Genomic DNA, 15,992 nt, shown 5'->3' with positions numbered 1-15,992 from the left:
GCTTTCCTCTCTCCACTGATGCCATCAGATTGCTGAGTATTTACAGAGTTTTCTGATTATCTTTCTGATTTTCCAGCATCTGCAATATTTTTCCTTTTTGTCATTTTGCTGAATTGTGGGCAGTTAATCCAATTAGCCTGTTTGTATTCATTAGGCTGCCGCTGCGCTACATCTCGGTACATCTCCCCGGAAAAAAAAATAACAGTATACTATTGCTGAACTGACTGCCTATCCAGGGATTGTCAAACAGTGGGTTATGACCCCACGAATGATTGGGGTTGAGAGTTCCTCCTCCTTCCAGTGTTCAGTGTGAAGTGAATATTCTGACAGGACAACCCTGGGATTGGCTCTGAGTCCCCATGAAACACGCACACATATATTTTATTTTTCTTGCCCTAGATTTGGAAGGCGCGGCCTAAGGAAAATAGATCTGAGACCCCAGTCCTGCCTCAATCAACACCGGCAAGCTGATTGTGGGAAATACCATTTCTCCCTACGCTCACGACTCCGCCCTTCGGCGCTCACAAACCGCCCCCCCTCTCTTCTCACATTCTCACAGCTCTAGCCCTATCCCCCCATATCGTTCTAGTCCCACTCTCATTCTACCCCACACCACCTATACTGCACTCGCTATGACAATTGGCCCTCGCTGTTTTTCTAGTGATGCCACTGAATTCGCACAGAGCTGCAGGGAACTGGGTTGGATTACCCAAGATAATTTTCATCTATAGACCTTTGGCAGAAGTGCGATTAAAGCAGGAGCAAGGGGAGAAAGATGTTCATCTATTAGTTTAGGATTTAAGCCTGGGACCCTGAGATGCAGAAACTGTGTCTCAGTGCAAGACACCTACCCAGGGTCCCATTAATTATTGCTACTGTGCCAAACTGTGTTTGTTAGAGCTTGCTAATTTCACAGGATTTCCCCCAACCGTGCCACTGTGTGCCAACTGGTGGGAATATTGCTTAGCACGAGTGGTTAACCCTGCTGCCTCGCCAGGGACCCGACAATGGGTGACTGTGTGGAGTTTGCACGTTCTCCCTGTGTCTGCATGGCTTTCTTCCGGGGTCCTCTGGTTTCCTCCTACAGCCGAAAAATGTGCAAGTTAGGTGGATTGGCCATGCAGAAATTGCCCCTTAGTGTCCAAAGTTATGCAGGTTAGTTATGGGATTGCTGGGATGGGGCGGTGTTCTGGGCCTGGTGGAGTGTTCTTCTGAAGAGTCAGTGCAGACTCGATGGGCTGAATAGCCTCCTTCTGCACTGTGGGGATTCTAAGTTGCAGGAATACTTCATGCAGCCAATATTCTCTTTGTTTACCTCTGATCTCTATTTATTTATTCCATACATTTACAGTACCCAATTCTCTTTTTTTTTTGGCAATTTAGCGTGGCCAATCCACCTACCCTGCACATCTTTTGGGTTGTAGGGGCGAAACCCACGCAAACACAGGGAGAATGTGCAAACTCCACACGGACAGTGACGTGGAGCCGGGACCAAACCCGGGTCCTCAGCACCGTGAAGCACCAGTGCCAACCACTGCACCACCGTGCTGCCCGCCCATCTGTGATCTTTTTTTTTAAAATTTAGAATACCCAATTATTTTTTCCAATTGAGGGGCAATTTAGCGTGGCCAATCTACCTATCCTGCACATCTTTTGGGTTGTGGGGGTGAAACCCACGCAGACACGGGGAGGATGTGCAAACTCCTCATGGACAGTGGCCCAGAGCCGGGATTCGAACCCGGGTCCTCAGCGCCGTAGGCAGCAATGCTAACCACTGTGCCACCGTGCTGCCCCCATCTGTGATCTTTAACCGTAACTTCAGCTGCTGTGATCACCAACCTTCCCCAAGCCAGTACCTCCATCAGTGTTTCACATTGAAACGGTATGCGTTTACCATTGAGTTTGTAATGCTGCGATGCTCCAATTATTGCAGTCCAGTGAAGCGCAATGGGCGGCACAGTAGCACAGTGGTTAACACCGTTGCTTCACAGCGCCGGGGTCCCAAGGTTCGATTCCCGGCTTGGGTCACCGTTTGTGTGGAGTCTGCACATTCTCCCGTGTCTGTGTGGGTTTCCTCCGGGTGGTCCAGTTTCCTCCTACAAGCCCCGAATGTCACTTCATTGCAGTGCTAATGTAAGCCGACTTGTGGCAATAAAGGTTATTATTATTATTGTAAACAGTGCAGTCGTGGTAAGACCTGCTTCTATTCCTGCTTTCTCCCCTTGATGGCGCTGTTCCATGATCAAATTAAAACTAATATAAGCTATTGTAAGAGGCTGTTGTTGCTTTACCCAGCGGTGGTGCTGTCTGTTCACTCTGTAAAGGGAAATAGAAGCGTTGGCCCAGAGTTTCCACCAGGTTATTTATCCACAATTGGCTAAGCCAACACAAATGATCAAAAACAACTGCTTATAGCGGCGCAGTGGTTAGCACTGCTGCCTCATGGCGCCGAGCACCAGGTTCGATCCCGGCTCTGGGTCACTATCCGTGTGAAGTTTGCACATTCTCCCCGTGTTTGCATGTGTCTCACCCCCCACAACCCAAAATGATGTGCAGGGTAGGTGGATTGGCCACGCTAAATTGCCCCTTAATTGGCAAAAAAATTATTGAGGGCTCTTAATTTGTTTTATATAATATTTATAAAGCAGCTTTAACATGAACGTCTCAAGGTGCTTAGGTGACAAACACATGATTTGCACATGAAATTCCGCATCGTCAACACTGGTTTATCAAAATGTAGACTGGAAACCAACCAACTGGATAATCAGAGGCTTTTCCCCAGGGTAGAGGGGTCAATTACTAGGCGGCATAGGTTTAAGGTGCGAGGGGCAAGGTTTAGAGGAGATGTACGAGGCAAGTTTTTTTACACCGAGGGTAGTGGGTGCCTGGAACTCGCTGCCGGAGGAGGTGGTGGAAGCAGGGACGATAGTGACATTTAAGGGGCATCTTGACAAATACAATAATTAGGATGGGAATAGAGGGCTACGGACCCAGGAAGTGTAGAAGATTTTAGTTTAGCCGGGCAGCATGGTTGGCACGGGCTTGGAGGGCCAAAGGGCCTGTTCCTGTGCTGTACTTTTCTTTCTTCTTTGTTTGTTCTCTCCCACACAATGTGGCCTCCCCAGAATGTATTCATCACTGTGATGAGTTTCCAAGAATTGCTACGGACTGCAGGCTTTTGAGGAGGCTCTTGAAATGAAGCTTTATTTTTGCGCACAAGAACACTAATAGGCAGCTTAAATTTTTTAAAACTGAATTTAATGAGGAACTGACTGCAATACACCTGATTCTATATCATTGTAAGTAATTTTCAGTTCTTTAAATCTTGTTACAGGTGGAGGACTGAAATGCTTATTTTTAGTGATAACCCCATTTTTGGCTATATTAATAAAACTGCACCAGGTTATCACTCTTAACTACACCCAGGACTATTTTTGACACAAGGGAAAGAATTGCTTTGTAAAACACTGCCAGATAAGTGCTGATTCATGAACCATTTTATATGTATGCAAATAAGTTGAATGGAAACTTGAACATAAAATAAATCTGCAAAACTAGTGTAATTGTGAGCGCAATTTGTACCCAATTTGGAAACTGTACCTCATAAAGTACAAGAATAAATCTAGCTAGCACCGAGGGAGCTAATTCGCACAGGCACGATGGGCTCTGTATAGATTCCTGAGATGTTCAAAATCATGAGGGGTGTGCACAGAATAAATAGAGATAAACTGTTCCCGTTGCTGAAAGGATTGAGAATCAAAGGGCACTGAGTTAGCGTCATGGTGGTTAGCAACAAATGGTTAGGATCTGGGATGCACTACCGGTGGGGGAGGGGAGCAGGTTCAATCGAGGCATTCAAGAGGGAATTAGAACATAGAACATTACAGCGCAGTACAGGCCCTTCGGTCCTCTGTTGCGCCGACCTGTGAAACCACTCTAAAGCCCATCTACACTATTTCCCTTATCATCCATATGTTTATCCAATGACCATTCAAATTCCCTTAATGTTGGTGAGTCCACTACTGTTGCAGGCAGGGCATTCCACACCCTTACTACTCTGAGTAAAGAACCTACCACTGATATCTGTCCTATATCTATCTCCCCTCAATTTAAAGCCATGCCCCCTCGTGCTAGCCATCACCATCCGAGGGAAAAGGCTCTCACTGTCCACCCTATCTAATCCTCTGATCATCTTGTATGCCTCAATTAAGTCACTTCTTAACCTTCTTCTCTCTAACGAAAACAGCCTCAGGTCCCTCACGCCTTTCCTCATAAGATCGTCCCTCCATACCAGGCAACATCCTGGTAAATCTCCTCTGCACCCTTTCCAATGCTTCCACATCCTTCCTATAATGCGGCGACCAGAACTGCACGCAATACTCCAAATGCGGCCGCACCAGAGTTTTGTACAGCTGCAACATGACCTCATGGCTCCGAAACTCAATCCCTCTACCAATAAAAGCTAACACACCGTACGCCTTAACAACCGTATCAACCTGGGTGGCAACATTCAGGGATCTATGTACATGGACACCAAGATCTCTCTGCTCATCCACACTACCAAGAATCTTACCATTAGCCCCGTTCTCTATTCCTGTTACTCCTTCCAAAATGAATCATCTCACACTTTTCTGCATTAAACTCCATTTGCCACCTCTCAGCCCAGCTCTGCAGCTTATCTATGTCGCTCTGTAACCTGCAACATCTTTCCGCACTGTCCACAACTCCACCGACTTTAGTGTCATCTACAAATTTACTCACCCATCCTTCTATGCCCTTCTCCAGGTCATTTATAAAAATGACAAACAGCAGTGGCCCCAAAACAGATCCTTCTGGTACACCACTAGTAACTGAACTCCAGGCTGAACATTTCCCATCAACCACCACCCTCTGGGGGAAGCACGGTGGCACAGTGGTTAGCATTGCTGCCTACGGCGCTGAGGACCCAGGTTCGAATCCCGGCACTGGGTCATTGTCCGTGTGGAGTTTGCACATTCTATCCATGTCTGCGTGGGTTTCACCCCCACAACCCAAAAGATGTGCAGGATAGGTAGATTGGCCACACTAAATTGCCCCTTAATTGGAAAATTAATTGGGTACTCTAAATTTATACAAAAAAAACCCACCACCCTCTGTCTTCTTAAAGCTAGCCAATTTCTGATCCAAATTGCTAAATCACCCTGAATCCTATGCCTCCGTATTTTCTGCAATAGCCTACCGTGGGGAACCTTATCAAATGCGTTACTGAAATCTATATACACCACATCAACTGCTTTACCCTCGTCCACCTGTTTGGTCACCTTCTCAAAGAACTCAATAAGATTTGTGAGGCACGACCTACCCTTCACAAAACCGTGACTATCCCTAATCAAATTATTCCTTTCTAGATGATTATAAATCCTATCTCTTATAAACCTTTCCGAGACTTTGCCCACAACAGAAGTAAGGCTCACTGGTCTATAGTTATCGGGGTTGTCTCTACTCCCCTTCTTGAACAAGGGGACAACATTTACTATCCTCCAGTCTTCTGGCACTATTCCTGTAGACAATGACGACATAAAGATCAAAGCCAAAGGCTCAGCAATCTCCTCCCTGGCTTCTCAGAGAATCCTAGGATAAATCCCACCCGGCCCAGGGGACTTATCTATTTTCACACTTTCCAGAATTGCTAACATTTCCTCCTTATGCCCTTCTAGTCTAGTAGCCTGTACCTCAGTATTCTCCTCGACAACATTGTCTTTTTCCTGTGTGAATACTGATGAAAAATATGGGATTGCTATCTGGGAAGGAAGAATGTGCAGGGTCACGGGGAGAAGACGGGGGGGGGGGGGGGGGGGAGTGGCACTAAATAATTAGCTCCTTCGGAGAGCCAGCATGGATGAGATGGGCTGAATGGCCTCCCGTGCTGTAACAATTCTGTAATTTTTGTACTGTGCCACCCTATAAGGAGAGACCCGAGATACTGAGATCTATTTCCTTTGGAACAGGGAAGGCTGAGTAGAATCAATGGAGGTTATTAAAATTCTGAAGACCTTTTGATGGTTTAAACAAGGAAAGGTTATTTTCGCTGGTTGGAAAAGCAATGCTAAAGAGTCATTAAATTATAATTGTCACAGAGATTGGGGAGAAAAACCAGGGGAGATTCTTTAATGGGGGGAGTTATTAGAGCATGAAATGCTTTGCTACAGAGCGTGATTGAATCTTTTAAGGGAAAGTTGGATGAATATTTGAGGGAACAATAGGGTAAACGCAGGACAGAGAGTTTAGATTTTGTGTTGCTGTCAGAAGAAGCTTGTACAGGCACGATTGGTCGGGTTGCCTTCTGTGCTGCCTATGTAGCCTCTTTCAGCCAGCTGAAACAGGTAGAGTTAAAAGGCATACTACGTCCTCCTTCGTGCCTACCAGAACCAGTGGTGGAAGCAGAATCCACAGTCACTTTTAAAAGAAAAGTTCTGATGATTGTTCCTTTTAAGGGCAACACAGCAGAGTAAGGGTCACCTGGCTTGGGAGATCAATCTTGGGAGTGGGGAATCGCCCCAGGGAGAGGAGTTATCTTAGGCTGGAGGAATTCGAGAACTAGCAGCAGACATGCTGCTAGTTCTTGTAGGTCCTTGTAAATAAGTCCACTAATGAAGTCTCCAAAAGTGCATCACTACAGAAGTGGATACGTGTTTGAAAAGAGGAAAATGTAGACGGATTTGGGGGAAGGGAAGGCAAATGAATTAAGTAGGTTGCTCTTCGGAGTGTCGACACAGCGGTGATGGGTCAAATGGCCCCCTGTGCCGCAACATCTATGATTTTTACAGTTAACACAATGGAGATTCTTCTCAGCCCCTGATGGTAAGAATATCTTTTTAAACGATTATGTGATTCCCACCAGAGTGTTTGATGTAGGAATGTAGGTTTCTTGTGTTGGTAATTTGTCGTGCTTATCTGGGAACATATTTGTGTATTTATTGTAGAAATACTATTTCGGGAGTTGGAGTACAGACCGGTCGCCCTGCAACATTTTGTCTACTATCTGAAAGAGACAGAGGAACAGAAACTGCTGTTGGAGATGCTCAAGTAAGGCAGCTATTTTTATATTCAGTAGTTTTCGGTTATGAATGTAAAAACTGAGAATAGAGCATCGAAGAATAACCTAAATAAATGGCAGGCTAACGCAAAGTGGTGCACAGGAAGGAACGGGGATCTCCGAGAACAGGAGAGAATGATCAGTATTGAGAACAGCAGCTGAACAGGCAACAGGGCGAGAGATTGGACAAATCCTCATGAAGGCTGTCTGGGTGGGGGAGGGGGACAGAGAATGTAGCGAGATGGATGAGGTTGGACTCCCAGGCTCTCCTCCGCTGATCTGATGTAAGGCAACACTAAGAATGCTCGAGTGGGACTCCGGGATGTGCAAGGAAATGTGGAATTAAATAAATAAATAATAATCTTTATTGTCACAGTTAGGCTTACATTAACACTGCAATGAAGTTACCGTGAAGAGCCCCTAGGCGCCACATTCCGGCGCTTGTTCGGGTACACGGAGGGAGAATTTAGAATGCCTAAATTACCTAACAACACGTCTTTCGGGACTTGTGGGAGGAAACCAGAGCACCTGGAGGAAACCCACACAGACACTGGGAGAATGTGCAGACTCCGCACAGACAGTTGACCCAAGTCAGGAATCGAATCTGTGACCCAGGAGCTGTGAAGCAACAGTGCTATCCACTGTGCTACCATGCTGCTATCGCTACTCCTGATCAATATCCAGTAATCACTTGATGGGGGTAGAATTAGATTCTTCTAGCGAGCATCCGTGACAAATCCAACAAGTGATCGCTTTAGAAATAGGTAGAGAAAGAACGATAAATTTGGATAAGATATTTTGTGAATTGAAATGCAAAGTGACATTACAGTATCGTCTATGTTTCTTTTAATGCAGGGTTCTGGGAAGAACAGAAGAGGCTGCAGTAAGTGTGCTAGAGCTGGGAGATGCAGAATAAAGCTCTGTCCGATCCACTCAAACATTCCCGGGTTGAGTCCAGTAACTTTGGGGTATGACGACGATGTTGTGGTTATGTTACTGGACTAGTCACCCAGAGAGTGTGAAATCAGTTTCAAAGATCTGGGAATAAACGAGCTGGCATCAGCATGGGTGACCAATAAGCTGTTGGGTTGTCGATTTAAAAACCCAACTAATGCCCTGTAGACAAGTAAACCTGCCATTCCTAGCTGGTCGAGCCTATATGTGACTCCAGTCCCAGTCTAATGTGGTTATTTGTTATGGGCCAGGGATTAGAGAACCCCAAAGTGTATCATGGAGTTCACCTGACCCACAACTTTTAATAGATTGTGGTATGGGGAGCACACGGCCCACTCTACAGGCGTGGTACAGCAGAAATGGAAAGTATTTTTTGAAGCAAAACAACGTTTATTCTGTGAACTCAAGTTAACCTTTCTAAAACAAACAGTGAACATCTTAGCAACCATTAATTCAAATACACCCCCCAAAGAATACAACTCTAAGTAATCCTTTAAGCTTTCCTTTTTAACATCCATACGACTTAAAGAAAAAGAACTTTAACAGAAGCACATCAGGTTAAAGTCACTACTGAAAACATTTATAATTCTGAATTCACCAAATGATCAAGAGATAGTCTTTTGAGAGAACAGCAGTACACCTGCTTGGTCTGGCTTCAGCTCCAACACTGAAAATGAAACTGAAACACACCCTGCAGCACACAGCCTAAAACGAAAGTAAAAAGCTGATAGCCCAGCTCCACCCACACTCTGACATCACTGCAGTAGTAAACACCCATTTCTTAAAGGTACTCTCACTACAGATATTTATATGCACACCCATTTATAAACACCCATTTCTTAAAGGTACACTCACATGACACGTTGAATCTTAATTGCCTGAGCTCACCACTCGGTTTTATTAAACCACATCAGGGCTTCATTTAAAAAAAAATGCTGCCTCTCACCCCAACCTTCTTGGAGCCCTCGGGATGGACAATCGATGCTGCATGTGACGGAGACACCCACTTCTCGAAAGTGAATTAAAGTTAAATGTAAAATGCACAATTGCGTTTCCCATCAAACCCCCACAGGTTCAGAAGGTGAGATAGTATGATTTTCTCAACAATGTACCAGGATCTCTGGTGACTATCCCTCTGCTGCTTTGGTGTAATGTTTCTGAATGAAGTTTCCCCACTTAAAACCAGTGACTGTGTAATTTAATGGATCAACATGGCAGAGGGGAAGCGGCCATCTCCTTGGGTGTGGGTTGCAAATGAATCCCAGGCAAGGAGGTGTGATTATGGAGGGGTTCACACTGACTGTCCTCTGCATTTAATCCCATCCCATAGGTGGCCTGGGTATAATTCAGTGTTGTCCCATTAATCCTTTAATTTTAGAACTCAAAAACATCTGGCCCAATCTGATCTCTTACCCGCTTACCCAGCAAGGATTGACTACATTACCTTTCAAAACGCCCACTGTTGCGGAAGTCAGATAGATGTGACATTCGAGTACCACCCACAGAATGTCATCAATTGCGGGTGGTATGCGGGGTAGGGGTCTGTGGGAGGGGGGCAGAGGGGTGGTGTCTGCAAAAGCCTTGGGGTAGAAACAGAATCCGAAGAATACATAACAGATCCATCAGCTTCTGAGGGGACAAAATTTGGGTGAATGTTTTACATCTGGATCATTCATTAGAACTGATGAAACATTATGATTTAAAGCCAAAACATTAACTTCTTTGTACCCTCTTTGGTGCATGTCGTGCTTTTGAATTAGGAGTAGGTGGGCGGCATGGTGGCGCAGTGGGTTAGCCCTGCTGCCTCACGGCACCGAGGTCCCAGGTTCGATCCCGGCTCTGGGTCACTGTCCGTGTAGAGTTTGCACATTCTCCCCATGTTTGCGTGGGTTTCACCCCCACAACCCATAAACGTGCAGGGTAGGTGGATTGACCACGCTAAATTGCCCCTTCATTGGAAAAAATTAAATGGGTACTCTAAATTTAAAAAAAAGAATTAGGAGTAGGTCTCTCGGGGCCCCTCGAGTCTGCTGCGCCGTTCAACACGATCATGGCCAATCTGCTTGTAACTTCAACCCCACCTTCCTGCCTACCCCCAATAACCTTTCACCCTCTTGTTAATAGAGCATCTTCCATTGTTGCCGAATTCCAGCATTTACATTGTTCCCTTGTCGCCATAAGAGTGGTTTGGATTGTGAGAGGTTGTTAAATTGATGGCAAACGATTTTTCTTGTATTGTGTGAAGCAACTGCACAAGGGATGTCCCAAAATATACTAAGACTCAGCTGTTGTACCTCAGCAAGGTGATTTTGTAGAATTGTTTATTTTTTTGTTACAGCTCTTGCAGTACAAGGATCATCTGAGTATCAAAAGCCAAGTGAAAAAAACAGAATATTTAAAAAACTGCACTGGGTGAGTGTCCTGAAGAGATGTGTGAAAGTAGCTGAATGGGAGCTAGGCGATCTGTGCTTGTAATGTCTAATGATTCCAACCCAAATGTTTCTATCTTCTGCTTTCTCTATCTTTTCCTGCAGATGTCGGTCGATTCCTTGCTGTGATGTGGCCTTGGGCTCTGTGTCATCCCAGTGCCTGCCCCAAGCTCCTATTCTTTGTGCTCGTCGAGGCGGTCTGTGTCCGCAGGCTGTTTCGAGCACACTGCGACTGAGCCCAGTTGCAATCCCGACTTTCACACCTGCCCACTTTCCAGCAGCTTCTGCCTTTCTACAACCTTCTGCACTCTTCAAAATCGGGTCTCTTGCACATCCCTAATTATAATCATACCACCATTGGCAAAATTCGCTCTCTAAACCTTTCTTTAAAACGCTCCTTTGAAAGCTACATCTGACTAAAGATCTAGTCACTTGTCCAAATACCTCCGATGTGGCTCGGTGTCAAATTTTGTGAGAACGCTCCTGTGAACTCACTTGGGGCATTTAAAAAAATATAAATTTAGAGTACCCAATTGTTTTTTTCCAAGTAAGCGGCAATTTAGCATGGCCAATTCACCTACCCTGCACTATCTTTGGGTTGTGGAGGTGGAACCTACGCAGACACTGGGAGAATGTGCCATCTCCACACGGACAGTGACCCGGAGCTGGGATCGAACGTGGAGCGATTGTCCTCGACAACGTGAGGCAACAGTGATAATTAGTGCACCACCGTTAAAGACAATAGAGGGGCAGCACGGTGCACAGTGGTTAGCACTACTGCCTCACGGCGCCGAGGTCCCAGGTTCGATCCCGGCTCTGGGTCACTGTCCATGTGGAGTTTGCCCATTCTCCCTGTGTTTGAGTGGGTCTCACCCCCAGAATCCAAAGATTTGTCTGGTAGGTGGATAGGTCACGCTAAAACTGCCCCTTAATTGGAAGAAAATGAATTGGGTATTCTAAATTTAAAAAGAAAGACACTATAGAAATGTAAGCCATTGCAACCTTGGCTGTGTTTGTTTTCTCTCTTCCATAGCCTGGGCGAGCAACCACCGTCATCCTTCTACAGATACAGGCTGAGATCTGCTAACTCAGTGTTTATCAGGAATTAAATCTGGGACCATGTGGATCATATGAAGAATGTCTTATTTCTGATTCCTTCCAGTCTTGTATTGATGTCTGATGTGTTATGTTTGGGTCCATGCCATATCCAGATAATTGTCAGCTCGGAATGTACAGTCAGGTACATCTGATAGACTGAATATCTGGTGTTAGTCGAGCAAGCGGATCCAGTGAGCAACTTAGTCCAAAACATAAGCTTCATTTCTACCCAGGACTCAAGTAATGGAATGTAGAAATGGATGAACACTCTGGACTGAATAGCCTTCTGTGCCCTATCCTTAAATAGAATCTCTACAGTGCAGAAGGAGGCCCATTGCGTCTGCCCCCACACTCCGAAAGAGCACCCCACTCATGTCCACTCCCCCGCCCCATCCTTGCAACCTCGTAACCTAATCGACACATCTTTGGACGAGGGCAATTTAGCATGACCAATCCACCTAACCTGCACATCTTTGGACTGCGGGAGGAAACGGGAGCACCCGGAGGAAACCCACGCAGACACGGGGAGAACGTGCAAAGTCCACACAGACAGTCACCCAACGTCGGAATTGAACCCAGGTCAATTCCCGGTGCTAACCACTGGGCGGCTGTGCCATGTGGCGCACTAATACACAGTGCCCTTGGTGGTGTCTTCACTCCAGCAATCACTGACAAACATACTGATTAGTATGTGATGCCAAGGAGCAGATCAATGTGAGCCTTGTGATTTGTTTTTGAGCTGACCTTGGGAGTAGCTCCCTTCACTTTGAGTAATGTGTGTGAAGCATTTTAAGAATATTTCTGACTATTTGATCTACCTGACTGTACATTCCGAGCTGACGGTAATCTGGATGTGACAAGAACCCAAACATAACACATCCGGGCATCAAGACAGGACTGGAGGGAATCAGAAAGACGCGATCGGGCACGATATAAATGCAGTTCTTTTTTTTTTTAGTTTTGAATACTCTCAAATTTATGTCATTGTAGGAGAATTGGGATGTAGAAGTGTTCTCTCTGCAAATCAACAGTTTTGTCTGTCTTGCACTGGGCGGTTGCTTTACTTTAAGTCCTTGGGGATGCTGATTGTTGAAATGTTGAAACAGGCATTCCACATGACTGTATCTCCACGCTTTTCTTTTTAGACTTCCATTTGCTTACGATGATGCCACATTTGTCAGGGACCACTACACACTGCTGGACAGACAGATCATTATCGAGGTAAGAAATATTTCACTTTCATTTTTCTTCCTGAATTTAATTTTGTTTCAGTTTGGTTGCCGTATCCTGTACCCACCATTAGTTCAGAGGTTGTGAACCTTTGGAACTCTCTTCCCCAGAGAGTGGTAGAGGCAGGGTCAGTGAACATTTTTAAAGGCAGCGGTAGATAGATTCTTGACTAACGGAGTCCAAGATTATTGGGGGCTGGCATATTGTGGAGTTGAGGCCAGTCAGATAATCCACGATCTATTGAATAATGAAGCAGACTCGAGGGGCCGAATGGCCTACTCCTAATTCGTAAGCACGTCGGAGGTATGAAGGTATTGGACTAGTAATCTGACGGACCAGGTTAATGTTCTGGGGACATGGATTCAAATCCTGACAGAGCACATAGCAGCTGGTGGAATTTAAATTCAATTAATAAGTCCAGAACATAAAGCAAGGCGCAGTAGTGATGACCATGACAACTATCATCTATTGTTGGAAAACCCATCTGATTCGCTAATTTCTTTTGGGGGGAGGAAATGTCGCCTCCTTACAGGGTATGGCCTACATGTGACTCCAGACCCACAGCAACGTGGCTGACTCTGAACTGCCCTCTGGAATGGCCCAGTAAATTAAAGGGCAATTAGAGATGGACAACAAATGCTGGCCTTGTCAGCGACATCCACATCCCAGGAAAGAATAAGACGCAAAAGAGTTTTACTTCAATGGTCTGGATTTTGCTTTGAAAATATCAGCAGTTACCATTATTTCTGATAAAACAGACACTGATTTCCAGAATGTGCACGTGCATATTCTGGTTTAGCACAGTGGGCTGAACAGTTGGCTTGTAATGCAGAACGAGGCCAGCAGCACGGGTTCAATTCCTGTACCGGCCTCCTCGATCAGGCGCCAGAATGTGGTGACTAGGGGCTTTTCACAGTAACTTCGTTGAAGCCTACTTGTGACAATAAGCTATTATTATTACAGTTAAATTTGTAAGTTACAGTCTGGGTTTCCCTGCTGCTCTGCGCTCACTGTAACTCTTCAACATTGAAATTAATGTAAGGACGTGAAGTTGCAGTACTTGACCCTAGTTAGACTAAACGTGGCAAAAAAAGATACATTCAGGTGAAAGTGAATTTTTGCGGCATGATACGTAATGTCAGACAAACTCTCCAGCCCTAAAAATGTAACTTCATAAGTGTGGAAATACAGTCCTTCAGAGTTTAATTTGTGTTGGAGGTTTTTAAAAATACATTTAATTTTAACTTTTTTTCCACATCTCTTAATCCCCTCTCTCTTATTCCCATCTCTTAATCTCTCGTTTTATTTTGCTTTTCATACATGATTTAAAAAAAAAAGAAATTTAGAGTACCCAATTATTTTTTTCAATGAAGGGGCAATTTAGTGTGGCCAATCCACCTACCCTGCACATCTTTGGGTTGTGGGGGTGACACCCACGCAAACACGGGGAGAATGTGCAAACTCCACACGGACAGTGACCCAGGTCCGGAATCGAATCCGGGTCCTCAGTGCCGTAGGCAGCAGTGCTAACCACTGCGACACCGTGCTGCCTCGCTGTTGCTTTCTCTACACTAACATGCCACAAATCTCTTGAGAGGGGGCTGCGCAGGATCAGAGTCCTGATGATAGAGAGTCTCCACTCCAAAACCCACAAACGTTTGTGGATAGCTGTCAGCGTAATGAACAGCAACTGCCATTCCTTTAAACTGCAAAAAGGGGGAGCAGCTTTGTGTCTCAACTTTATTGGTATCTGAACCACAGTGTAACCGTGAGTGTATTAGTGATAAATCGGTTTGGGAATCGGGAGTCACCCTTTTTTGTTTTGTGGTTTTCAGGAGAACGACAAACGCATTGAGGCATCTGGACAAATGGAGGTTTTCAGGAAACACCCCAGGAAGGCCTCCATCCTTCACATGCCACTGGTCACAACACTTTATTACTCCTGCTTTTATCATTACGGGGAATCTGAAGTGAGTCACTGTTTCTTGTTTGTACATGTATGTCTGTGCACGTGTGTTAATGATAGCAAGGCTGATAGCATAAGATGGCTTTGTCATATTTTTTTAAAAATAAACAATTTTATTGAGGTAGTTTTTGGCTTTATAAACAGTTACAGACATCATCAGAAAGAAAGTAAAAAAGGCAAAAATGTGCAAACACCCACGTACTTTCAATACTTCCATCGTAACATATTGCACAAGCCCGCTCCCCTCCCACCGGTACTACCCGCCATATTTTCCCTCCTACTCTACTCTACCCCCCCCCCCCCCCCCCAACCCCCCCACCCCCCCTGCTGACGCTCACTCTCCCGCAAAGAAGTCAATAAATGGTTGCCACCTCCGGGTGAACCCCTGCACAGATCCCCTCAAGGCGAACTTAATTTTTTCCATCCCCAGGAAACTCGACATGTCCGCAAGCCACCACTCAGTCTTCGGGGGCTTTGAGTCCCTCCACGCCAATAATATTCGTCGCTGGGCTATCAGGGAAGCAAAGGCCAAAACATCGGCCTCTTTCTCCCCCTGGACGCCCGCGTCTTCCGAAACCCCAAAAATTGCCACCCCTGGACTCATCACCACCCTTGTTTTTAGCACCTGGGACATGACCCCCGCAAATCCCTCCCAGTACCCCCTCAGCTCAGGGCATGCCCAAAACATGTGAACATGGTTCGCTGGTCCTCCCGCGCACCTAGCGCATTTGTCCTCTATCCCGAAAAATTTGCTCATCCGAGCCACCGTCATATGGGCCTGGTGAACGACCTTAAATTGGATCAGCCCGAGCCTAGCACATGTTGCGGTCGAATTTACCCTACTCAGGGCCTCTGCCCACAGCCCATCCTCCATTTCCCCGCCTAGCTCCTCCTCCCATTTAAGTTTCAGTTCCTCTGTCTGGGACCCTTCCTCCCTCATAAGCACCTTATATATACCCGAGACTCTGCCCTCCCCTTCTTCCCTCCTAGAGACTATTCTGTCGAGGATCCCCATTGGCGGGAGGCGTGGGAAAGATGGGACCTGTCTACGAACAAAGTCCCGCAACTGTAGGTATCTAAAATCATTTCCCCTTACCAACCCAAATTTCTCCTCCAAGCTCCTCAAACTGGCTTTGTCATATTTTGACCAATTACACAACCACCCTGAGGAAGAGACGCTATTTTCAATTCCACCAGTGCAGGCACACATTTGGATCATAAATGTAAAATAGGGCAGCAC

The 15,992-nt window shown here is 45.7% G+C and overlaps 1 protein-coding gene across 3 annotated transcripts in view; it reads left to right on the top strand.

The window, feature by feature from the left end:
* vipas39 (VPS33B interacting protein, apical-basolateral polarity regulator, spe-39 homolog) overlaps window positions 1-15,992 on the top strand; it is a 45,133-nt gene that overhangs the window by 19,914 nt on the left and 9,227 nt on the right. For all 3 annotated transcript variants that reach the window (XM_038773950.1, XM_038773928.1, XM_038773939.1), the window contains 5 exons: window positions 6,963-7,065; window positions 7,931-7,958; window positions 10,368-10,441; window positions 12,702-12,777; window positions 14,622-14,756. In XM_038773950.1, coding sequence (XP_038629878.1) covers window positions 6,963-7,065; window positions 7,931-7,958; window positions 10,368-10,441; window positions 12,702-12,777; window positions 14,622-14,756 — 416 coding nt within the window. The remainder of the gene's footprint in view (window positions 1-6,962; window positions 7,066-7,930; window positions 7,959-10,367; window positions 10,442-12,701; window positions 12,778-14,621; window positions 14,757-15,992) is intronic.

Source organism: Scyliorhinus canicula, chromosome 2, assembly GCF_902713615.1.
Source record: "Scyliorhinus canicula chromosome 2, sScyCan1.1, whole genome shotgun sequence".
Classification (NCBI taxonomy): domain Eukaryota; kingdom Metazoa; phylum Chordata; class Chondrichthyes; order Carcharhiniformes; family Scyliorhinidae; genus Scyliorhinus; species Scyliorhinus canicula.
This window is presented reverse-complemented; position numbering and strand designations above follow the sequence as displayed.